Source organism: Bison bison, unplaced genomic scaffold (genome assembly GCF_000754665.1).
Source record: "Bison bison bison isolate TAMUID 2011002044 unplaced genomic scaffold, Bison_UMD1.0 scf7180017864037, whole genome shotgun sequence".
Classification (NCBI taxonomy): Eukaryota; Metazoa; Chordata; class Mammalia; order Artiodactyla; family Bovidae; genus Bison; species Bison bison.
The window spans coordinates 11,198,516-11,225,120 of NW_011494609.1; the positions used below are offsets into that span (position 1 = coordinate 11,198,516).

Here is a 26,605-nt window from a genome sequence, read left to right on the forward strand (position 1 = left end):
TCCCAGTAAAAATACCCGGACTTCAGACACCTTGAGCAAGCAGCAGCAAACCCTGAGGATGCATATTGACATACCCAGGGCTCAGCTCTTGATTGAAGAGAGAGACACAATGGAGACCATCGGTAAGGTGTCCTGTTTGCCGCTTTACACAATGTGGCTGCTACCGCCATGCCCTCTCTGCCTAAACCCTGAGCCACTGAAAATACTAGATATGGGAACATCTTGAATGTTACATGAGCAAACAAGTTAGAAGGTAGACAACTGCTTTGAGAACAATAAGTACCAGCAAATATGGGGGACATGAACTTAGATAAACCACAGAGTTCACCTGGGAGAACCCCAACTCTGACCCAAGTTGGATTTTCCTTGAGAGGCTGTCAGTGCCACTCCACAGAAACAACATCTGTAATCAAGCAAGCCACGACAGGCTGCACACTAAGACCCCATCTTGGAAACCCACTTTCTGAGCTCCTCCTCAACTCCACTAAGGACTTTATTAAAGAAAACATTTAAATTCTACAGATGTCTTTGCACAGGGCATCTTTCTCCATCCCTTGGCACCCAATAGATATCCTGTGATGGTTTCTTTCTCACGGCTTTGGAAAAGTCCCAGTTCCCCTACTCCATGATCACAAACAGACACTTGCAGAACTTCAGCCCCTGTCTGCCCTGAACCCAGGTGTCTCGACTCCTTCTGGCCTTTTTCTACTCTAAGTCCTCTGTCCACACAGCCTGCTTAGATGGTTCTATTTATTCTGGAATCAGACATCTCATATTTCCATTGCTGCAATGATCAGAAGAATAGCTAACATTTATTAAGAGCTCATTGGGCTTCTCTGGCGGCTCAGTGGTAAAGAATCCCCAGGTTCAATCCCTGAGTCGGGAAGATCCCCTGGAAAAGGAAACAGCAACACACTCCAGTATTCTTGCCTGGAAAATTCCATGACCAGAGGACCCTGGCAGGCGGCATCCATGGGGTCACAAAAGAGTTGGACATGACTAAGCACACAGAGGGAACAGGGAAATATGGACAAACAAGAGCCCCCTGATCTTGCCCCTAGAGTCTCCCTAAACACATGAGGCTCCCTTCTGAAGTTTACTAGTTAGGTCCTTGTATCACTCAGACGTGTCTGACTCTTTGCAACCCTATGGACTGTAGCCCACCAGGATCCTCTGTCCATGGATTCTCGAGGTAAGAATACTGGAGTGGGTTGCCTTGGTCCTTAGAGCATCCCAATTATACTGGGTTGTTTAAATATGGCTATTAAATCCTTGGGCTTCCTAGGTGGTGCTAGTGGTAAAGAATCCGCCTGCCAGTGCAGGAGACACAGGAGATGTGGGTTCGATCCCTGGGTTGGGAAGATCCCCTGAAGAAGGAAACGGCAACCCACTCCAGTATTCTTGCCTGGGAAATCCTGGACAGAGGAGCCTGGTGGGCTACAGTCCATGGGGTCACAGAGAGTTGAACATGACTTAGTCACTAAACAACAATAAGAATAATTCAGAGCTCTTTAAACATCACATCCTTTATATGTACTTTATGTGCATTTATTTAACTCATTCCTCTCAATGCACATAGGAAAACTCCTTAGGAACAGGGACTTCAAGAAGTTCTGTAGCTTGAAGGTCACACGGACAGGAGCGGAACCAAAGCAGAGCCCCCTTCTGGCCCCCTGCTTCACCTTCGGTGGCTGTCACCTGCTTCCATATCAACAAGGCTACCTCCCAGAACCCCTCCCCTTAGAAGTATGGCTGGACCCCCCTGGTAATCATGGAAACAGACTCTGAGGCAGGTTTCCTAGGCTGCCCCTTTTCAAACTTCACGCTGTGTTTGTTCTGGAAGATGTTTGTTGGCACTCCATCCCAGGACAGCCCTTCTCTGTGGTTTGACTAAAGCAACCCACCTTCTGTCATGGACCCTTGATCCCTCCCGCCAGGAAGACAGTTTTAACAGCCCAGACCCCTCCATAGCCCTTTGTCCCCACCCTGCCCTGTATTGTCTCTAATAGAAGAGCAGAAATATCTGACCTCGTGGCTCCTAAATTCTGAGGCCTGGGATGCCGTTGCTGGATTCAAGGTTGCTTCAGGCATAACAGCACTTAGCACAGCTCAGTCAAGTCCAAGGTGGTGGCCCTCGATCAAATACTGCCGTGTTGTCTGAGGACCCATCCTGAAGTACCTGAGATTTCATCAGTTGGCTCAGATCAGGCAAGGCTCCGTGTGTGGCTTCTCATGACCTTTCCTATAGTATGTACGGAATCTCTATTATCAAACCTACTGAATTGAGCTTTAAAACTAAGATTTCCTTAAAATAGATAATTAACAAGGGCCTACTATATAGCACAGGCAACTCTGCTCATAACTCATAATTACCCTCACAGGAAAAGAATCTGAAAAGGACTGGATATGTGTCTATAAGTGAATCACTTTGCTGTACACCTGAAGCTAGCTAGTATAAATCAACTATACTCCAAGATAAAATAAAAATTAAATTTAAGGAAAACCCCTAAGATTTCCTTTCAAGCATCAGTTCAGAAATCAAATTGTAACTCCTTTGACTTTATAATACAATTACGACATTTGCTAACTATTCCTCACTAGACTTAATAATTCTACCTATGCCTGATAAAATAGATCACTGGGCGGATCCTGGGAGTGGTGTGTCACCTCCCAGTAGCTGGTCACTGCCGACCCAACAGCAGAGAAAGGTCTGCCCGTCGCTTCTGTACATAGCAACGACCCTTCGCCCGAGGTCACCATAATTGTGGCAGGATCGTCCATCACCAAGAGTCGTTTACCTCCCAGTGGCACCTGACAGTTGGTTGATGGCATTTTCTAGTTATTGAGGACATAGAGACGTGATGCTTTCAAACGCTCTGGGCTCTGCCTACAAGGATCTGATATGGGAGTGCCATTAATTTCTAGCCAGAATGGATGGCCAACCTCAAAAACAGATAGGCACTTGAAATGCGCCATTAAAACTGCACACCCAACCCCGCAGGTCCTCTGTATGTTCTTAGCAGGTCTGTATGCTAGAAACCACAGCACAGTGTTAGGGATCTAAACAAAGGTAGGTGTGGGGCCTCTGATACTGGTCCAGTTGTAAGAACCTGTCTCCAGGGGAAGGCAGCCCTGTTAGAGGGCGTGGAGGGGTGGCTGCTGAGTCCTGGCTCCCATCGTAGCACCAGCCTGGCTACACCATACGCTGGGTGCCACCAACCTCCTGGCAGTCCTTCCTATGTTTTTCTGCCAAGAAATCTTATTCTGACTTCAAGAGGTTTTCCTCTCCTGCCAGAGCCTGAGTAATTTGATTTTGTAAGGTTCGTTCTGTTCAGAGCCTTTTTTGGACACAGACGTCTAGCAGTGTTGTTTATGACTTTCCCATTACCGTTCCATGTCAAGGCAGCTGCGATGTGGTCCTGGCTGACTGATAATTGCATATGAACATCATCTCAGCCCGTGGTACCTGAAAATGTATGAAAAATCCAAATACCCTAGTCAAAGTATCCCTCGAAGTCAAAAAAGTCTTAGGAAAACGAGAAAATTATTACCACAACAAAGTAGTGAAAATCTGAGACAGAACAGCGGTGACACACCTCCTGACCACCTGCCCCTCCTCCCGAAGCATAAAATGCTGTGAATCCATCTGTGTCCGGGCTTCCCTAACCTTCAAGTGTCTGAACCAGTAGGATCTGGGAAATCTGACAAGTGAGTCATTTTGAAAAGTCAGTTACAGAATGCAGAAGAGTCCCTGGAGCTTGGGAGAAGTGGGAAGGCAAATATACCCCAGAACAGTTAAAATCAAGGAATCAGGACACCGAGAAGACTGGCCCTTCTCTTCCCCTCCCCCCACGCCCATCCTGAACATTCACCATCACCCCAGGACAGACCACCGCAGAGCAGTTTTTCTTGTACCACAAACAGAAATAGGGATGGACCACAAACTGCTTATTTACAATAGCAGCCCCATTCCTCTGCGATGCTGACAAGGCTGGTGGTGTCCAGGCGAGCTTTTGACAAACACATAAACCCCAAACTCTGTTAAGTGGACAGCCACCCAATAGGCCTCCCCAGATCAGTGTGTGCTTAATGAGAAGAAACCAGGAGAGACAGGAAGCCTTTCTCCATGGTCATTCTCTTTAAGACATGCTCCTTAAAGAAGGAAAACCTATTTTTTGCATCCTAGAGTCATTCTAATTCAGTGCTTGAATATTTTTTTGTTTTTGCTGGTTGAGATGAGGTTCTTGTTGCTGTGGCTATTAACAATAAAGTGGAATCTGGAGAGGGGGAATTGGTACAGATGAGCCTATTTCCAGGGAAGGAATAGAGAGGCAAGCATAAAGAACAGACATGTAGACACAGAGTGGGGAAGGGGCGGGACAGACTGGGAGAGCAGGAATGACATTCACACTCTGCCAATTGTAAAATAGACAGTTAGTAGGAGCCTGCTGTGTAGCATGGGGAGCTCAACTCCGAGCTCTGTGATGAAAAGAGGGGTGGGACGGGGGTGATGGGACGGAGGTCCAAGAGGGAAGAGATATATGTATACATATAGCTTCACTTCACTGTACACTTCACGGTACAGCAGAAACTAACATAACATTGTAAAGAATTTATACTTTCATAAAAATTTTAAAATTAAAAAAAATAATAATAATGCAAGTACTAAGGAAAGAAGTGGCCAGGAAGTCCCTGACTGGGGATAATCGGGTCTGGTTTCCTGTATCTCCACTGTTCTGCAGACGATCGCTCCACAGTCCTGTTGACAGATGCTGACTTCGGAGAGGCCGCGAAACAGAAGTCCCTGACAGTGACACACACGGTCCACTACCAATCGGTGTCGCAGGCCACGGGGCCCTTGGTGGATGTCTCAGACGCTCGGCCAGGAACGAGTGAGTGGGTCAAACGTCATTTAAACTGTGTAGCTGTGGTCAGTGCTGAGAAGGCATCCGTGGTCCATCCCTGTGCAGTAAAGCGTGGGGCTTCTTAACTCTCTGCCTGAGAAACAGATACGTGTAATGACGTCTTTGACTGGGAGACCGAGTTGGTATTGTTTGATCTTAGCTGTCATTAAAATTGTGTTGGCTGAGGGACTTCCCTTATGGTCCAGGGGTTAAGACTATGCATTCCAGTGCAGGGGTGCAGATGTGATTCCTGGTCGAGGAGCTAAGATTCCACATGCCTTGTGGCCAAAAATCCAAAATATAAAACAGAAGCAATATTGTAACAGACTTAACAAAAACTTTAAAAATGCTCCAAATCAAACAAATCTTTTAAAAAGTTATATCAACTAAAGCCAGTAACTCTTGGTTTACTATGAAAGTGTTAGAAATTTCAGGTCAACTTATTAATATTTTTTTTTAATTTAGACAACACAGGGAAAGAAGAAATTGGTTAACCTTAGTGAGCATCTACTCTGTGCCAGGGTTGGGATAAAAAGATTGATGTCATATTTTTATCTTTACAACAACCCTGCAAGGTAGCTACTTACAGAGCAGCTCTCAGAACCCCCATTTTATGAGTGAGGAAACAGCCCAAAATTGTACACGTACTTTGTAGCAAAACCCAGATTGAGCTGTGGGTCTGTCTGTCCTCCAAGCTTATGCTTTTCTCCTGAACCACTGTTTGAGAAAAACATAATTCTGTTTAATCTAGGGATTGTGTTTGGTTTAATTATTAATATTTGATTCCATGTTATATGGAAATTAATTACTGCAATGAAATTAAATCCCCTAATATGTATCTAAAGCTTATTAATTAGATATTCTGGTTCCTTCATAATTGAAATTGTTTGGATGCCCAGATTACTATCTTTTCAGAAGCTTTGATGTCTAGCTTTTAAATCATTAATCACTCTCTTTGCAGAAATTTACATTCTCCAAGTAGAGTGCTATAATTAGAAAAATAAATATTACAATGTAAAAGGCTATTTTTTATAATGTCTGACTTGTAAAGCATTTATGAAATGTACTGAGCTTCATGAAGCAAACTGGTTGATTCCTAAATAACATCACACTATGCAGGAAAACAATGCTAGCCGTTACTGAAATTCACTTGAAAAAAATGTTTTGAAGAACATTCTAAAGGAGTCTTTTATTCCTCCTCTCTATATCACCTCACATCCTTCCTTCTCTGATGATATGAGTATTTTCTGAAGACATGAATGAGGATCAGCTTTGTGAAGGAATAAGTAAGATTAAGAGACTTGCTTTTAAAAATTGCTCCTGGGTCCTTGACATTCTCCCCAGCTACAAATTTTTCCATCACAATCCTTCCTAGTCTGCTTCTGGTGACTTCAGGACCCTACACTACATGGACGGCTGTCTGAACCACTTCAGTCAGTTCAGTTGCTCAGTCGAGTACAGCTCTTTGTGACTCCATGGACTGTAGCACGCCAGGCCTCCCTGTCCATCACCAGCTCCTGGAGCCTACCCAAACTCATGTCCATTGAGTCGGTGATGCTATCCAACTATCTCATCCTGTCTTCCCCTTCTCCTCCTGCCACAATCTTTCCCAGCATCAGGGTCTTTTCCAGTGGGTCAGTTCTTCACACCAGGTGGCCAAAGTATTGGAGTTTCAGCTTCAACATCAGTCCTTCCAATGAACACTCAGGACTGATCTCCTTTAAGATGGACAGGTTGGATCTCCTTGCAGTCCAAGGGACTCTCAAGAGTCTTCTCCAACACCACAGTTCAAAAGCATCAATTCTTCGGCACTCAGCTTTCTTTATAGTCAAATTCTCACATCCATACATGACTACTGCAAAAACCATAGCTTTGATTAGACGGGCCTTTGTTGGCAAAGTAATGTCTCTGCTTTTTAATATGCTGTCTAGGTTGGTCATAACTTTTCTTCCAAGGAGCAAGCATCTTTTAATTTCATGGCTGCAGTCACCATCTGCAGTGATTCTGGAACCCCCCAAAATAAAGTCTCCCACTATTTCCTTTGTTTCCCATCTATTTGCCACAAAGTGATGGGACCAGATGCCATGATCTTAGTTTTCTGAATGTTGAGTTTTAAGTCAACTTTTTCACTCTCCTCTTTCACTTTCATCGTGAGGCTCTTTAGTTCTTCTTCACTTTCTGCCATAAGGGTGGTGTCATCTGCATATCTGAGGTTATTGATATTTCTCCAGTGATCTTGATTCCAGCTTGTGTTTCATCCAGCCCAGCATGTTTCATGATGTACTCTGCATATAAGTTAAATAAGCAGGGTGACAATATACAGCCTTGACGGACTCCTTTTCCTATTTGGAACCAGTCTGTTGTTCCATGTCCAGTTCTAACTGTTGCTTCTTGGCCTGCTTACAGGTTTCTCAAGAGGCAGGTCAGGTGGTCTGGTATTCTCATCTCTTTCAGAATTTTCCACAGTTTATTGTGATCCACACAGTCAAAGACTTTGGCATAGTCAATAAAGCAGAAATAGATGTTTTTCTGGAACTCTCTTATTTTTTCCATGATCCAGTGGATGTTGGCAATTTGATCTCTGGTTCTTCTGCCTTTTCTAGGGCTTTTCAACTTAGGGCTATTCAACCCAAGAAAGGTTATAGATCCTGGGGACTTCCATTAGTGGATCCCTGACCTCAGCAAGCCTTTGTTAATGGAGACCTGAGGAGGAGGGTAGGAAAGAGGGAGGGGACATAGGACATTGCCCCAGGAAGTGGCTCCCAGTCTTCTGTATGCATCAGAATTACCCAGAGGGCCCGTTTAAAATACTCATTCCAGGCCTCCACACCCAAAGATTCTGAGCTGCTTTGTCTAGGGTGGGGCCCGGGACTCTACATTATAACAACCACTCTGGGTGATTCTGACGCTGATTGTCTGGACTGATTCTTGAGAAACACTTCCTCAGGTGTTAGGCGTGATCCTGGAGTGCTCTGCGGTGCAGGAGCCTCAAGCCTGCCAGGCTCGTGGCACAGCATCCTCCCTGCTCACCAGATGAAGAACCAGCATTTCTAGCTCCATGTCAATGCTCAACTACCAGAGATGCACAAGGGCTAGTCATCAAAGGTTAAGACCGGAGAGGAGGACAGTGCAACTAAAGCACAGGGAGCCTGGTAGCTGCTCAGTCAGCCTAAGAACGAGGGAAGGCTGACCTGGCAGCTTTTAGAATATCCACACAGACCTGCATCGGAGCCACTAGCAGGAGCTCTGACAAGTGAGAGGGCAGTGGCAGGCAAGAGGCTGGTGGAAGGGGTGAGATGGAAGCTGGTGGAAAGGGGCACAGTGGTGTCTCTCATGGCCTCATGGCTTTCACGATGTAAGCACAGTGGGGGAGCATTAAGGATTCCTTCATTCAACTCAGAAGGATTTATGAAGATGTTAGTTACTTCACATGTGGCCCAGTGCTCAGGGATGGGGGTGCATCATAAGGCACAGAAAGACTTTCACCTCCTCTGAGTGGAGGAAGTCAGTGTGAAACAAGGAATGAAAGCACTTTTCATTTATCAGTAAGTCTTCCTCAGTGATCGGTGCAAAGAAACAGAGAAAAACAACAGAATGGGAAAGACTAGAGATCGCTTCAAGAAAATCAGAGGTACCAAGGGAACATTTCATGCAAAGATGGGCACAATAAAGGACAGAAATGGTATGGACCTAACAGAAGCAGAAGATATTAAGAAGAGGTGGCTAGAATACACAGAAGAATTATACAAAAAAGATCTTCATGACCCACATAACCACAATGGTGTGATCACTTACCTAGAGCCAGACATCCTGGAGTGTGAAGTGTAATGAGCCTTAGGAAGCATCACTACGAACAAAGCTAGTGGAGGTAATGGATTTCCAGTTAAGCTACTTCAAATCCTAAAAGATGATGCTGTGAAAGTGCTGCACTCAATATGCCAGCAAGTTTGGAAAACTCAGCAGTGGCCACAGGACTGGAAAAGGTCAGTTTTCATTCCAATCCCAAAGAAAGGCAATGCCAAAGAATGCTGAAACTACCGCACAATTGCACTCATCTCATGCTAGTAATGTTCAAAATTCTCCAAGCCAGGCTTCAACAATACATGAACTGTGAACTTTCAGATGTTCAAGCTGGATTTAGAAAAGGCAGAGGAACCAGAGATCAAATTTCCAACATACGTTGGATCATCAACAAAGCAAGAGAGTTCCAGAAAAACATCTACTTCTGCTTTCTTGACTATGCCAAAGCCTTTGACTGTGTGGATCACAATAAACTGTGGAAAATTCTGAAAGAGATGGGAATACCAGACCACCTGACCTGCCTCCTGATAAATCTGTATGCAGGTCAAGAAACAATAGTTAGAACTGGACATGGAACAACAGACTGGTTCCAAATTGGGAGAGGAGTTTGTCAAGGCTGTATATTGTCACCCTGTTTATTTAACTTATATGCAGAGTACATCATGAGACATGCTGGGCTGGATGATGCACAAGCTAGAATCAAGATCACTGGAGAAATATCAATAACCTTAGATATGTAAATGACACCACTTTTATGGCAGAAAGTGAAGAAGAACTAAAGAGCCTCATGATGAAAGTGAAAGAGGAGAGTGAAAAAACTGGCTTAAAACTCAACATTCACATTTATACCTGTGGTGGATTCATGTTGATATATGGCAAAACCAATACAATATTGTAAAGCTAAAAAATTTTTTTTAAAAACTCAATATTCAGAAAACTAAGATCATGGCATCTGGTCCCATCATTTCATGGCAAATAGATAGGAAACAATGGAAATAGTGGGAGACTTTATTTTTTTTTTTTTTTTTTTTATCTTTTGATCGTGAAGACTGTTTATTTTCCTTTGCACTTTTCCTTTGAATATGTGAGCAGTTCCCTAATGTCACTGACACTGAAATCTTCTTCATTATGTGATAAACAAATAAAGATTCTAATTTCTTTGTGGCTGTTCTGTATCTTGTCACCTTACTGCTCTCTCTTATTTATTTATTTATTATAAAAAAAATAAAATAAAATAAAAAGCTCCTAGAGTAAATAGTGGGAGACTTTATTTTGGGGGTTCCAGAATCACTGCAGATGGTGACTGCAGCCATGAAATTAAAAGATGCTTGCTCCTTGGAAGAAAAGTTATGACCAACTTAGACAGCATATTAAAAAGCAGAGACATTACTTTGCCAACAAAGGTCCGTCTAGTCAAAGCTATGGTTTTTGCAGTCGTCATGTATGGATGTGGGAGTTGGACTATAAAGAAAGCTGAGTGCCAAAGAATTGATGCTTTTGAACTGTGATATTGGAGAAGGCTCTTGAGAGTTTCTTGGACTGCAAGGCGATCCAACCAGTCCATCCTAAAGAAAATCAGTCCTGAATATTCACTGGAAGGACTGATCCTGAAGCTGAAACTCCAATACTTTGGCCACCTGGTGTGAAGAAGTGACTCATTGGAAAAGACCCTGATGCTGGGAAAGATTGAAGACAGGAGGAGAAGGGGAAAACAGGATGAGATGGTTGGATGGCATCACCAACTCAATGGACATGAGTTTGAGCAAGCTCTGGGAGTTGGTGATGGACAGGGATGCCTGGTATGCTGCAGTCCATGGGGTCGTAAAGAGTTGGACACAACTGAGTGACTGAACTGAACTGAACTCAACAAGGAAAAATTAGAACAGCATGATGGGATGATGAGTCAGCAGTGGGGTTATGGGGACCAGGCAGGATTTGCAGTTAGAAGTGTTTCTATGTACACAGTCGCATCCTCCCTCCACCCCCAACCCCCAGGGCCAGGACACTTTGCAGATACTTAATGGTGATTGCATCCATGAAATTAAAAGACACTTACTCCTTGTAAGGAAAGTTATGACCAACCTAGATAGCATATTCAAAAGCAGAGATATTTCTTTGCCAACAAAGATCCATCTAGTCAAGGCTATGGTTTTTCCTATGGTCATGTATGGATGTGAGAGTTGGACTGTGAAGAAAGCTGAGCACCAAAGAACTGATGCTTTTGAACTGTGGTGTTGGAGAAGACTCTTGAGAGTCCCTTGGACTGCAAGGAGATCCAACCAGTCCATTCTAAAAGAGATCAGTCCTGGGTGTTCATTGGAAGGACTGATGCTAAAGCTGAAACTCTAATACTTTGGCCACCTCATGCAAAGAGTCGACACACTGGAAAAGACTCTGATGCTGGGAGGGATTGGGGCAGGAGGAGAAGGGGATGACACAGGATGAAATGGCTGGGTGGCATCACCGACTCGATGGACATGAGTTTGAATAAACTCCGGGAGTTGGTGATAGACAGGGAGGCCTGTCGTGCTGCGAATCATGGGGTCGCAAAGAGTCAACACAACTGAGCTACTGAACTGAACTGAACTGAAGGTAGCTCGAATGGTAAAGAATCTACCTGCAATGCAGGAGACCTGGGCTCGATCCCTGAGTTGGGAAGATTCCCTGGTGAAGAACATGACATTCCACTCCAGTATTCTTGCCTGGAGAATTCCATGGACAGAGGAGCCTGGGAGGCTACAGTCCCTAGAGTCGCAACTGAGCAAGTAACACTTTCTTTTTCTCGAGAGTTATCATTACTTTGGGGAACCTGAATACACTTTTTTACTTACAAGAGTGCAAGGGTACAAAGATGTGTGATCACTGTTAGAGATCACCCGGGTGTGTTTTGTCATATTTGCCTGGACATCATGCATCCATTGTCACTCATTCTTTCATGCAAAGAGTGTTCACCAAGCATCCCAAGCACATGCAGGGCTGGACTAGTAGACAAATAAGACATGTCCCCCTGCACCCCTCACCTCTGTCTCCCCTAGTTACTACCAGTCAGTGCCTTTCTGCATTCCTGGCATTCTCCAGCATTTTATGCTGTTGTTTTTGTTCCGTCGCTAAATTGTGTCCAATTCTTTGTGACGCCACAGGTGGCAACAACCTAGGCTTCACTGTCCAACATCTAGTTCTGTGATTTTTCATGGCTATTTCCGGTCAAGTTCTCTAAAGTGAATTTCTAGCCTTCCTGGTCCACCTACCAAATCTCCCATCATCATCTTCATTAAACAGGATGCTCTCCATCCCTGGTCAAGTGTTTGTCACTCAGGAATCACGGGTTCGGTCCCAGGTTGGTTGATTCCTCCCACATGCCTGCAGTTCACTAGCTGGTTAATCTCACTCACATCTCTCGACAGTGTTGATGGTGGGTGAGGTCATCACCCCAGTCCCGGAGAGGAAGGCAGTGGGCACTTGGTGAGGTCACAGCCCTCAAGGAGTGATGCTGCACCAGTTTCAGAGGAGCTCACCCCAAAACCCCACTCTCAACCCCTCCACACTGCCTCTAAGCAGAGACGATGCTTCCAATAGGACCTCCAGGGAGGAAAGTCACTTCCCATATATATAAAATAAGAAGAGTTTACAACATGGATTGAATCTTTCCTGTTGTGACTTAAAAAAAAAAAAAAAAAGTTCCACACTCCATCACCTATCCTGGTACTCAACATACAGCGGAAAAGTACCTGATGGGGATGAAGAGTCTAGGGTGTGAATCATAAATTTTTATTCTTTAAATGATAGGAATATTCAGCCCCCTCCTCATTACATTCTCTCTATGAGACAACTGGTAAATTCATCCTACAAAGCCGAGGCCTCAGCATCTGAAAAAGTCAAAAACCAGTGGCAGGGAGTAAAAGCCGATTAATCCCACAATTGCGGTCCACATGGCATGTTTTATAACCCTATTATCTGCCAAATCCTCTCTTATCCCAAGTTCAAGATAATTAAAATAATTTGATTCAATGGGCAGAAGCTTAATAATTCCAGTTCAGACCTGGTGTTGAAAGGCCAAGAGTTATTTATATCACTTACACCCTATCATTGATTGCTTAGCAAGCATGGTACCTCATCACTGGAATTTATTTGTAATGTTGAGGTCCCAGATAAACTACTTTCCATGCAGAGGCAGTAAACCCCAACATTTATTTGGTTAATAGATTAACTAGGAAGATGTACAAAGATTACTGAGTGGAACCCAAGTAAGGTTTTTGTTTTAGCTGCTATCTTAGAAACTATCTTACAGAAAAGTTCAGTTCAGGTCAGAAAACTTGATGATTAAAAAATGTGTCAACCCCTCTGTAGTATTCTACAGAGTAGTATTCTCTGTAGTATACAGAGACAATTTTGCCCATAGGATGCTTGCTTAGAGCAGGACAAACTGCAGTTCAAAAAGTAATATCATGACCTATATTCCCAACATTATCAGGCCACTGGTAAAGCTGTCTTCATCTAGGAAAAAAAAAAAAAAGTGATAATGAACAAAATTAACTGGAAAAGACTTCTGGCCTGAATAGTGCAACGTGACCATGGAACTTTCCAGATAGAGTGATCTTACTGGTGAAAGGGGTCTGTGGGAGTGAAGGTTTCTCTCTGGCCCACCGTTGGTGGGTGAGCTTGGCAGGAGGAAGCTCACAGGTGTGGGGTTTGGGGAGTTTGAGGAAACTGTGTCCTGAAAGTGAGACTCTCAAGCTGACCCCTTTTTCCACAAGCATCCACACCAGGAGTAAACTTGATCCCTAGCTGCACCAACAAGCAGCTTAAAGAAGAATAAAAATAAGAACCCTCAAAACTTATGTAAGGGACTGGGTAATTTTCTGGAAAAGATTCATTAGCATTTAAATAACAAGCTCCACTATTTAAGCTCCACTTATCATGTTGACAGTGCCTGGGAGACATGCAGCCTCCTACCAGGAGGTTTTTCTGTCTCTTTGAGGACCTCTCTCCTAGCATTTAGGCAGAGAAACCCAATTATCATTCATACCTTTCTGTCCAGAGAGCTTGGTGCTCTAGCATAACTCATTTACATTCTAATCAAGGCCCCCAAAAATCCTCCAATAAAGTCGTCCATGGAATTTTGCAAGTAACGGATAAAATGTGTCTGAAAATCAATGCCCCAGAGAATTATGCACCAAGACGGAGCATTTTGATGATCCAGGAAATCTTAAAATATATCGACCAAGCTGCCATCTTTATGCTTCTCTGCAATGTTGTAGAATGATGGATTAGATTCCAAGTCTGATAACTGGAAACTGGCAAAAAGGAAAATCCCACACTTTAAAAGAAAGTCATTTCACCACTTTCAAGTGTCGTGCCCCATGACCCAGCATGGAATTATAAGCAAGCTAGTGTCACGCAGACTCCGTGCCTGACTCTTAGGGGTCCGGCTGAGGACACGCTTGGCCAAGTAATGGGCAGTCTTGGACTGACAGGTGGGGTCTTGAGTTCTGTTCTTATCACTTAATAGCTGTATCACTTCTCTCTGAGCTTCCATCACCTCAACTGTAAAGTGACTCTGGGCTGCATGTATTCATCCAAGGTAGTCTGTGTCCAGAGATCATGGTAGGCTCTCAGTTAATTTTGGATGATCCCAAGATGTACACCCTTACTCTGTCCTGCAGAGACTTGGAGGCTCAGGAGCATCATGAGTCCATGTCATCAGGCCACAGGTTGTCCCTCTGTTTTTTGTTCTTTAGAAAGTGCTCCATTAGTGATAAGCAGTCATCACAGATGGCAGTGTAGAGAGGTAGCCGGATCATTTTTGAAATAGAACTGCCTAAAACTCCTCTTTGAAAAGCAGAGAATTCAAAAATGGAGAAGGACCCTATGTTGCCTTCAGGATGGAGCCCCAGAAAAATCATGCCAGTAACTGGGCCTCTCCCTTTTCCACAGAATTCCAGTGTCCAACACTCGGTGCTGTTGGACCATCTTTTTTTTCTTAGCTAAGAGCTGAGCTAAGAACTCCATCTACCCACTTGACCTCTTGCCTCTGTTCCCAGACTTAGAGATGATGAAAGCCACCTGGCTTCAGCCTGTGTGTCCATAAATCTCTGTGTTTCTGAAGATGGCAGAGCCGGGACATCCAAACATGCATGAACCCTCTGTTCTCCACATCGAATCACCCAAGTCATCGTCAGAGTTCAGACAATCACGTTGAAGAGATGCTGCCATATGCAAAGGGATAAGAGAGTGTTTGGACAAAAATGGATCTTCCCTCTTTCCCTGCTCTAGAGCACTGCAATTTAGTTGATGAACAACAGTCATACTTGAGGCAGTGAGTTAATATTAGACAGCAATCTATACAGGAGACCCCTGCTTCCTTTCCTAGAGCTGCTGTTAAAAACATGTCACAAACTGCCTGGCTTTTTTTTTCTTTTTTGATGTGGCTTTAAAGAACCAGAATTGATGTTCTCACAGTCCCACTAGCAACAGGTCCAAAATCAAGGTGTCAGCAGGCCACACCCCCTCTGAAGCTGGTAGGGGAGGACCTTTCCTTGCCCCTTCCCAGTGTGTGGTGGTGGTCTCCGAGCTCCTCAGTCCAGCTGCGGCTGTTGATCTCTGCCTCCATCACCCTCTCCTCCTTGTCCGTCTCCTTGTCTTGTAAGGACGCCAGTTATGTTAGCTCCAGAAGGCACCCTACTCCAGTCTGGCCTCATCTGAACTAATAGCAAAAGCAGTGACCCTACTTCTAACTACGATCACCAGCTGAGGTTCCGGGCTCAGGATGTGGACATATGAATCTTTTTGAGGGAACAGAGTTCAACCTGTAAGAATACCTGGAGGTAATACTATAGCAAGGAAGCCCCATTAGTGCATACGCTGTCCAACTCTCTCCTTTTACAGAAGGTGGTGATTCTTAAGACGTTTAAGTGATATGAGGGGTGTCATGAAACTATTACGAGCCCAGAGTAAGACTCAAATTCATAACTCTTCAGTCCAAATCTGATGTTCTTTCTCTACAGGGATTGTTTAAGTGCTTAAGTATCACATGAGTGCTTCAGACCCTAGGGGAAAGGAAACCAGTGCTCCATACAGGGCAATCAGAGAGAGCTTCCCGGAGGCAGCGTGAGTGGATCATAGAGCTGAATCGGGAGCACCCCACTCCACACCTTGATCACAGCCAACCACCCTCCCAAAGACAAACATAGACTTTGTTCTGGTTCTTCCCAGATCCCACCACCAGGAGGAATGCCAAGGCTGGGCCCACAGCGAGGAACCGGTATGCCAGCCAGTGGACCCTCAACAGACCCCACCCCACCGTTTCAACACACACCCTCACCACCGACTGGAGGCTGCCAACGCCCAGGGCCGCAGGCTCAATGGACAAGGAGAGTGACAGCTACAGCGTCAGCCCCTCACAAGACACAGGTAGGGCCTGCCTGCCGCCTCCTCCCTGAATGAGCAGGACTACACTCTGAGTTTCAGGGCCCTGCCTGCACCCTTTCAAGGTCACTTTCAACTTGCTGGACCATTGACCTGACGGGTACCGATGAAGCTGTACTTCATTGGCCAAATCTAGGGTCCAGCAAAGTCCGCAAAGCAAAACCAAAAGAATCTATGTTGCAGGCATCCCGAATCTCAGACTCACACTGCTCCCTCTGCCCTTCACTCCTGCTCTGCTGAGAGAAACACAGAAGTTTCTAAGTGTTCTCCCATGATTAAAATCACCCTGATTATACCTTAAGAGGGTGTGTGGCCCACTCCCATCTCCAGGATTAAGACTGGACTTGAAGTTGCATGACAAGGTGACAGCACCCTGGATGGGGAACATGGCTGATCCATTTGACAATGAAACAGGGCTTGATTATCTGTCTGTCCCACTCGCCAAGACCTCACCCTAGAGGGAAGACAGAGCCTAAGAATAGCACTGGGTTGCCCACCCTCCCTCCAACCTAAAATTTTGAAAAGAAATTCTATCTAAACTTAATAGCTGTAGGAAATTTTCATACTCATTTTCTTTTGTTCTGGATGATATACTTCAAAAATAGTCTTCCAGAGGTGGAGCATCACCACGTACATTTATTTTTATGGCAGTTATTTCTCTTACAAGAACCTCAGAATTCCACTGAGGTGACTTCAGAACTTTTGAGTGGGTTTAAAATCTAGAGAGTCCTCTTACCCAAGATGTACCTTTTAGGGTTCTGGCAGGTCTCTGGTCCCCATAAAGGGTGAGCCATAAACACAAAGGATGTGCCCCAGGGTTCAGCTGCGATTCTGCCTAGTGACCAATTCCATGCAGTTACATGTTCATTGCTAAGGACTGGCCTGTATTCCTGCCCCACGGAGGCCAGAGGAGCTGAACACAGAGCTCAGATCGTTCCTGACAATGAAAGTGTCCCTGTGGCCCAGGAAGACTTGCAGAGCAGGGAGGGGCGTATTCATGCATATTGCATTCCTACCTGTCTTGAATCCGCCTGCAATGCAGGAGACATGGGTTTGATCCTGAGTTGGGAAGATCCACTGGAGGAGGAAATAGCAACCCACTCCAGTATTCTTGCCTGGAGAATCCCATGGACAGAGGAGCCTGGTGGGCTATAGTCCATGGAATCCCAAGGAGTCAGACACGACTGAGCAACTAAACAACAAGCAAGCTGTCTTAATTAAAAGCAGAAGTTTTCAGGGGGGTGTATTACTGATCTATGGCAATGTCCCATATTGGGGACAGGTGCCTCCAGCAAGTCAGTTGAAGCCCTGAAGCCACATGGCTGAGGCTCATGAAGGTGGCCTCACAGTGACAAAGGCAGTCCTCAGATAAAGACCCAGGACTCCTGTCCGGCTGCCCAGTGGTGGGGAGAACCAGCCACAAGTCACCATCACCACCCGGTCAGTGCAGACTCCCAGTGATGACTCATCATCTCGTTTTCTCTTTTTCATGGCACAGATCGAGCTCGAAGCAGCATGGTCTCCACAGAAAGTGCCTCCTCCACTTACGAAGAACTGGCCAGGGCCTACGAGCATGCCAAGATGGAAGAGCAGCTGAGGCACGCCAAGTTCACCATCACGGAGTGCTTCATCTCAGACACATCGTCCGAGCAGTTGACGGCAGGGACAAATGAGTACACAGACAGTCTGACCTCCAGCACCCCTTCGGAGTCAGGGATCTGCAGGTTCACCGCCTCTCCCCCCAAACCTCAGGATGGAGGACGAGTGATGAACATGGCAGTTCCAAAGGCACATCGGCCAGGTGAGACGAGACACGCCTGGACCAGTGTCGGGGAAGCACGTCTTCCCAAGACACACTCTTCCACTGTGAAAGCCTTGTTGGTGTTTAGACTAGTCTTCTGTTTATTGATTGCTGAACCATGTACCACCCCAAAGCCTAGAGGCTTACAGCAACAATGATCATTTATTTCATGTATGAATCTGAAATTGAGTCAGAGCTTGATTGGGACACACATATCCATTCCAGCTGTGTCCATGGAGAACCCCAGTTAGGTTGGAGAAGACATGTTCAGTCACTAACCTGGAGGGTAGGTTCTGGCCATGTCCTCCCAACACAGGTTTCTCCATGATCTGGCTTATGCTTCCTCCTATCTAAGAGCCAGTATCCCAAGAGATGGACAGTGGAAATAGCCATTTCCTTAAGCCTGGGCCTGGAAACTGATGCAGCACTTCGGCCATATACTGTCAGTCAAGTGATCACAAAGCTCTGGGAGCCCAGGGTCTAAGAAGGGAGTTCTCCGCTGCCTGAGAAGTATTGAAAATTGGGGGTGAGGGTTTTAGAAGGACAGCAGTCTTACCAGTGAGCCAGCCTCTGTAAATTGGCTTCACTGAGTCTCCCAAAATGACAGTAAATGGCTGGTATCAGGTTGGCAATACGTTGGTGTCTGCCTTGATCAGTAGAGTGAGTAGAAGCTGCAAACCCTGAGGCCTGCAGGGCCTGGCAGATCCTGTGAATGAGTGAAGAGGGTGACGAGCAGAGCAAAGGGAGGGATAGAGACATGGAGAACTCAAGAGTTCAGTGACTGTAGAGGAAAAGGACTCCAGCAAACTCCTGCCAACTGATCCTGAGTGGAAATGGGGGCCTGTAAGAGGAGATTCTCAAAGGGAGACAGATATTTGGGTTTTACATGGAGACTCACAGTTTTCAAGTGTTTGCTCAGATTTGTGCAAATCATCATACAGGACAAATTAAACACATCTTTAGACTGCATCCAAACCATGGCAACCAGTTGTAGTTCTCATCTGAAAAATCCTTTTTCCTTTTTCACCCTGAAGTTCCTGTCTATAGATTTGACTTTGTGCACTGGCTAATCCATTCTTGTTGAACCCAGTTTTATTTCTCATTTTCCTATTTTCTGAGCCACTTTATTGGTTCTATTTCAAAAATGTATATCCATTTTAAATCACCATGATTCCTCTGGGCTTTTCAGCAGTCTGCCAGGCTGAAATAAGCTTTAGAAATGCATAAAAATATATAAAATAAAAATTGTCTATCCAGCAACTAATCTCCCAAACCGAGTCAAGATCCACACCAGCCAACTATCAAGAATGATGGCTTCATTTATTTCTGTGCTGTCTACCTCCTCAGGGAGATGTTGTTATCGGTGGGTGCTTTTATCCAAAGGACTTTTTGTTGCTGGCATTTATTTGCAAGGCAGATGCAAGTGTAGGATAAATATCATGACTTTTTTGAGGCTGTACAGCTTGAGGTTGAGGAAGACAGGAGAGGAGAAAAATGAGCCTCTGGCCTTTTGTTTAGTCTTGCTGAGCTGCAGTTGGCTCATCTGTAAAATGGGGATGACATAGACGCCCACTATCTGGGCTTTGTGTAAGCTGTGTGTTGCCTGATGCAGATGTCAGCAGCAGTAGTGGTTGCTTGGGTCTTGCCTGGTTGACGTGCTGTTAGGGCTCCCACAGTGACCCCAGTGATGGTCTCAGGGTGAGGTGCTGCCCCCGACCCCTGCTTTCCTCCTTTGGTTTATTTTCCTTCCGTGGCCCTTGATTCCTGGACAGCATCCACCTCATTTATGTGTCTACCAGTTCAACTATACACTGTGACCAAGTGGGACTTCTCAGGAATTCAAGGATGGTTCAATATAAAATCATTAATATTAACAGAATTGGGGGGGGGGTGGATACACGATCATTCAAGGCAGAGAAAGCATTTGACAAAACCCAACATTTTTCTCAAAAAAATAAGAACACTCCACAAAGTAAGAATAAAAGAGAATTCCTTCAACTTGAGAAAGGGCATGTATGTGAAACAGCGAACATCATACTTAATGGTGAAAAATTGAATAAATACTATTTCCTTAAGATCAGGAATGAGATGAAGGTGTCTGCTCTCACCGCTGCTACTTAATATTGCATTGTAATTTCTAGTAAGGCAAATTAAGAAAATGGCATCCATATTTGGCAGATAAAAGTAAAGCAGTAGCAAAGATTCTGCCTGCCAATACAGGAGATGCAAGAGATGCAGATTCAATCCCTGGGTTGGGAAGATCCCCTGGAGTAGGAAATGGCACCCCACTCCAGTATTTGAGTAGCCTGGCATGCTAAGTGTATGGGGCCGCAAAGAGTCCGGCACAACTTGAGCAGCAGTTAAGTACTTCACACTGCCATCTGAGACACACACCACACTTCGCCTTGCACACAGCAAGCCCCCGGAGGAGCACTAAGTATGTGCGCAGGTCTTGAAATAGTTAAAGGTTTGTGTCTTGTTGATGACTTGTTGTTCAGTGTTTTTTGACTCATATTAAAAAATGTTTAAACTGTTTTCATGAGATTGTTGCCTGGATCCATCAGAACAATTGAGAAAAGCTAGAGAAGGTAGTATGTATTATGTCATAATATATACACTATGTATATATTGTTTTTTAATCTCATTTTTTAAATTATTTATTTATTTATTTATCTGGCTGTGTTGGGTCTCAGCTGTGGCGAGTGGGATCTTCCTTGCATCAGGTGAGATCTTTTGCTGAGTCTCATAGACTCTCTAGTTGTGGCATTCAGGCTCAGTAGTTATAGCACTCAGGCTTAGTTGCTCCACAGTTCATGGGGTCTTCGTTCCCTGACCAGGAACCAAACCCACATTTCCTGCATTGCAAGGTGGATTCTTAACCACTGGACCCCCAGGGAAGTCCCTTTATATACTCTTTAGACTAAAATGATTTTATAACTTTAGGTATGAATAAGCTTTTAAATTCACCTGAATTCTAATGTCCACAAACTGTGTTGTCCACTCTAGATGCCAAAATTATCATTGAACATTTGATATGCTTTTAGAAAAATACGTCATCCTCTGGAAGCCTTCCTGTATCTCCTTTATAATGGAACTAAATTAAACACTGGGCACAAAACCCAAAGTTACAATGTAGTATCCTGCTGACTGGAGACTGTCAAAATTAGCAGTTCCTTGAGCAGGTCTTTCAAACCAAATTATTTACCTGTGTTTCCTCATGTTTCTGAATGCTTATCAGTCATCCAAGTCTCTGGATATCTGTTTCCTTGCCATCAGTTCTTTTTTGATGAGCTTTTTTTTTTTTCTCCATTTATAATCCCAAGCTTTTAAGTTCTTTGCAAATCAGGATTAAGTTAAAAATGAATTTGGCCAGACTGTGGCTGCAGGAAAATAGGAAACATGTCTTAGTTACCTTTATTTTTCCCCCAGTGCCTATCAGATATGGGACAGCATAAAAAGTGTCCAAGAATTATTTTCAACTGACTTAATTAATTGAATATATACTCCTATCACTGTCTGATGTATAGTAGGTGCTTAATAAATGTTATTGAATGAATTAATATATGATGATTGTGATGATGAAAAGATTGGCCAATTGATTCAAATATTACAACTGTTAGAAATTATTAGTAAAATAAAAGAGTACATTTAAGTCTACTCCATCTTCCAGCCTAACTTTAAACAAAGTGATTTATTTTCTAATCTTGCTCGTTAAGTCAAAACAAACTCTCTTCCACCAGTGGGGGTAGTTCCCCATGAAATGTGGACAGCTACTACCAAGGCAGGTATCAAAATCTAGTTTTACATCTTTAACACATCTGAGTTTTGAATTTTCTGCCTTTTTAGGACTTATGTATTTCAAATCAAATGCAGGTTTTGTAACTTTTGTTTTCTTCAATAAGGCATGGCTATTTCTATCTTTAGGGCTTCCCTGGTGGCTCAGATGGTAAAGAATCTGCCTGCAATGAAGGAGACCTGGGTTCAATCCCTGGGTCAGCAAGATTCCCTGGAGGAGGGCATGGGTACCCACTCCAGTATTCTTGCCTGGAAAATTCCATGGACAGAGAGGAGCCCTGATGGGCTATAGTCCATGGGGTCGAAAAGAGTCAGACATGACTGTGACTAACATACATTTTACACTTTAAAACAAAGGTAACAAAGCTTCTATTTCTCCGAGAAGCAGCTGGAAAGTTTAACAGTGTCTTTTCCTCTTGGTCAAGGTGGCTCTCACACTTCGGTTACAGTACCAATTTTTGGTTTCAGGTAGCACCAGAAGCCAGTTTCTGACGTTCTTGAATTCCTGCTGCTTCTTTATTCATGATGCTTATCCTATGCAGTCAAGAGATGCCACTGCAGGAAGCTACTTAAATCAATTTAAAGTTTCAAACTTGCAACCTAATACAACCTGGCCCCGCCAGCAGCAGGGGCAGTACCCTCACCCCTTCTGATCTCTGCAGGTGGACACCAAGGCTCCAGCCTTGAATGTCTGCACCTCCTTGACTGGCTCCCTGACCCTGCTCCTCCGCCACAATGAATGAAGTGGAAGTTTTCTTGATTGGAAATGGCCATTGCCTGCCTCCAACTTGCTGGCTCTCAGAGTAACCAATTATACAAAGCAGTTTGGGGATTTTAGTTTTAGGATCCATTCCTCCCATCCCTCACGCTTTCCTGAGTGTGTGTGTTTAACAAAAGAGAAGAGTGTGGAGTGAAAGGCAGGGTTCCCACCTGAAAGACCAGCCAGCCTCTGCTCAGGTCACATCCCCTGTAAAGCCTGGCCTTGTTCCCAGCTGTTGTTGTGTGCACATGCAGCCATGTACCCACATGTGCGTACACACACATGCACACACACACACATACAAGGCTTCAGGTCCCTGGCCTCCATCCTTCTAGAGGTAGCCTTGCTCTCTCCCACCCAACCTCGACGCCTGCCTCCTTTCCTCCAGCCTGTATTTTCTGGCATCCACTCCACAACTGGTCCTGCTTTCAGAGTAAGGGATACACCCCTGTGTGGGGGGTCCTTGAGGGTGTCACGTGGGAGCTGGAGCTGCCTTTGACCCTCAAGGTCCCTTCCCCACTAGGGTCTCTGAATGCCCCGACAGCGAGTTCCCAGGTTGCCTATCCTCTAAGCAGATTTTCCAGTCCTGCTTTTTATCCAGAACTATTCTATTTCAGAAGAACCATGAGCACAGACAAACTTAAGCTCCACTTCATACCTCAGTGTGGTTTTGAAAAGTTCGCCAGCAAGTAGGAGGATCGCAATAATGATGAGCCCTTAAAAATGCATGAAGCCTCCAAGGTACAAGCCAAGAATGGTAACAGAATCTGCGGGCGGGACCTCTGGTATCCAGCTCACATTACTTATTTAGAGTTGTTCCTGGTTGCCGTTTGGGAGTGAAGATTCATTTACCAAGAGGGGTTTGTTTACGAGTTTTCATTACCACTGCAGCATTAATATTAAACTGGAAAAGCGTTAGATCTGGTCGGGCTTGGGTGTGGGCAGACTTCAGGCTCCCCTTTGTAAGGAGCTCTTTAATGCTGTAGTGTCCTTGCAAGTCTGTGTGGTTTTTAAGTGAAATTGCCAGAAGTCGAGGTAAGCATCCTTGACTTCTTACTTTTGCATCAATCTCCAGCTCCATCCAAGCACAGACATCAAACCTTGTTAGAGGCTGATGAAAGTTCCTTTTTATGTGTCCCCAGAGGAGACCGGAGCCCACAGGGACCTTGCTTCACTGTCATTCTGCATGAGTGTTGTGTGAAAGCGTGCACATGTTCTCACACTTGCTGACAAATAAAGAATTGTCCAGCAGGGAGAAGAAAGCTATTGGAACGTGCCCTGGAGTTCCATGCTCCCCCAAATGCATTCATTTGTCCCTTTTTTATCCCTAAACTTCTAATTCAAAAGTGCTTGACCAGTTTTCACAGATGAGATAGTTCAGAGCATAAGAAAGACTCTTTTAAGATTCAAGATTTTCATTAGAAATGATCAGACACATTTCCTTTTTATGCATGTATGCTAAGTTGCTTCAGTTGTGTCCAACTCTTTGCAAACCACTGGGCTGTACAGCCCGCCAGGCTCCTCTGTTGATGGGATTCTCCAGGTAAGAAGACTGGAGTGGGTTGCCATGCTCTCCTCCAGGGAATCTTCCCAACCTAGGGATTGAACCCGCATCCCTTGTGTCTCCTGCATTGGCTGGTGGGTTCTTTACCATTATCACCACCTGGGAAGCCCTTCCCTTGTATAGGTAAGAGTTAAAGCTCGCAGGAGTCACAGAACTACTTGAACAGACGCAGTATTTCAAGGCAGGATTTCAGCCCACTCTTACTCATACCTGCCCATGGCTCTGAGCTCCCACCTCTTCAGGGCAGGTCGGACACAGACCTTCTGATTGCTGGTCCATCAGGCACATCCCTTACTTTTCTCCATGACAAACTGAGGCTGTAATTCCTTGTGGAGTAGGAGGGACAGAGGAGTACAATTCCTTATTCTGATTGAATCCAATGCTTTACAAGTAAAATTAGGGCCTCCCACGTGGCACAGTGGTAAAGAATGCACCTGCCACATTGGGAAGATCCCCTGGAGGAGGAAATGGCAACCCAGTCCATTGTTCTTCCCTGGAGAATTCCATAGACAGAGGAGCTGGCGGGCTATAGTCCATGGGGTCACAGAGTCAGACACAACTGAGCGACTGAGCACAAAATAAAACTGAAGTGAAATAAGGACCACTTGGAATTCAGAGCTTAGACCATCTAAGCTAGGGCTTCTCAACAGCAGTGCCATTAACATCTGGGGTTGGGTGAAGCTTTGTGGTTGGGACTAGCCTGACCATGGCAAGATGCTAAGCATCCCTGGCCTTGGTCTAGAAGCCAGTAGCAGCTGCCCTACCAACCAAGACATCTCCAAAAAGCTTCAGGCATTGCTGTGTATGCCCTGGAGGGCAAAATGACCCTCATCTGAGAACCACTGTTCTCGACTGTAGACTTTCTTTTCCCAGGGTGTGTGTGACAAGTGGCCAGAACCCTATAACAGCCAGATTCACAGAGTGCAAGTCCATTACAGAGTTCCTGAGTTGGTCCATTCTTGTTCTGTGCTGGGAATGATTTTGCCATTTTCTTCCAAAGCTAAAGTGCATTCAAATGTCATGTGTGAATCTAAACAGATAGAGAAGGTTCAGGAGGTTTTGCTTTCCTGATAGGCAGCTGTGGGGTGCGGTGTGGGGGGTGAGGGGGTGGGGTGTCCTGGTTTTCAGGTAAAAAGAGGCAAGTTTAACATAGCAGTTTTCGCACAGTGGGGCCAAGCAGGGCTGAGGGCCCCAGGGGTGGTGGATGACACTCTCTGAGCTCACATCTGCTGATGGATGTTGGGATGGATCACCAGGGGAGTCTGTGCTGGCTTGCAGCCCATGGCCAGGAGTTATCTGCACACCAGTGAGCAGAGTTAACTATGGAGAGAGAAATGGATGCCAACTTATTTAGTCTGAACTTTTGGGGATGTTAGTGGCACCGACCCCGGAAGGCAGTGATGAGAGGATGAGAAATGGCCCATTATGTCAAATAATAAGGCATAACTTGGAAATAATGGCTAAATCGCCTCTCATCCTTCAGGGCATGAGTCAGCGCAGCGCCTGGGCTCCAGCGGCGGGGAGGGCAGGGGTGAAGGGTGCGGCTCAACGCCCAGGTATCACAGAGGCCCCCAGGCAGGTGGACTGTCAAGGGTCAAGGGCCAGCTCACAGCTGCAATCATAACCCAGACGCCTTCGCCACTGTCCCGTGACTCACTGTCCCCTGACCTTTGTCTGTACGTGGCTCTGTGTCTCTCACAGTCATCTCTCCGAGTCCTTATGTCTCCATGACGTCCATCTGCTTCCCTCTGGCCGTGTTCCTCTGACCCACTCCTCCCTGCCTTTCTCCCTCTGTCTGCCCTCATCTCTTTGTCTCTCTCTCCCCATCTCTCTGCTTCTCTCTGTCTCTGTCCGCCTCTCCCCCGACCCTGCCCTTCTAGTTCCCACCTCACCCCCGCCCTGCCCCATCCATCTTAGCACCATGTTGACCAGGCTGGTGGGCATCTCGTTCTTTCTTCCCGCTTCTCTTACCTCCTTCCCCACTCTCCCCGCCTCCATGACTCTGACACAAGGGCTATTATCCTCCTAAGGAGCAGAGCAGGGGGCATGACCATGCAGGGAGCACAGACGTACAATTAGAACCCATGAAAGCCAGGGGGTGGAGACAGTCCTCAGGGCGAAGGCAGGACTCAGACCCCAGGGCCATCTTTGGGTTCCCACTGGGTTTTGGGGAGTAGCTCACACGGATCAGGTGATTGGGAAGGTGCTAGAAGAGATGGAATTGCAGGCAGACAGGTGATCAGGGCAGGGAGGGAAGGAAGAAGGAAGGTGGGCAGAAAGGGAGCTCTGAGGTCCCCAGGTCCATCCCTCCAGCCTTCACCGGGCTCCTGCCGGCCTCTGTCCTTTTCTCCTACAGCTCCAGCGTTGCCTTTCAATATGCAGCCTTTTCTCTGATACCCTCCCATTTCTGTCCTCTTGTCACACATGCACAGACACACACAGAGATACACATACACATACAGACACACATGCATGCACACACAGACACACAAACATGCACACAGACACACACACAGACACACACACACTCTCTTTCTCTCTCTCTTTCTCCCTCG

At 45.4% G+C, this 26,605-nt stretch overlaps 1 protein-coding gene across 1 annotated transcript in view; it reads left to right on the plus strand.

The window, feature by feature from the left end:
* DSCAM (Down syndrome cell adhesion molecule) overlaps nucleotides 1–26,605 on the plus strand; it is an 853,542-nt gene that overhangs the window by 818,926 nt on the left and 8,011 nt on the right. The window contains exons 30-33 of the mRNA XM_010835014.1: nucleotides 7–122; nucleotides 4,743–4,892; nucleotides 15,918–16,115; nucleotides 17,629–17,931. Of these exons, the coding sequence (XP_010833316.1) occupies nucleotides 7–122; nucleotides 4,743–4,892; nucleotides 15,918–16,115; nucleotides 17,629–17,931 (767 nt within the window). The remainder of the gene's footprint in view (nucleotides 1–6; nucleotides 123–4,742; nucleotides 4,893–15,917; nucleotides 16,116–17,628; nucleotides 17,932–26,605) is intronic.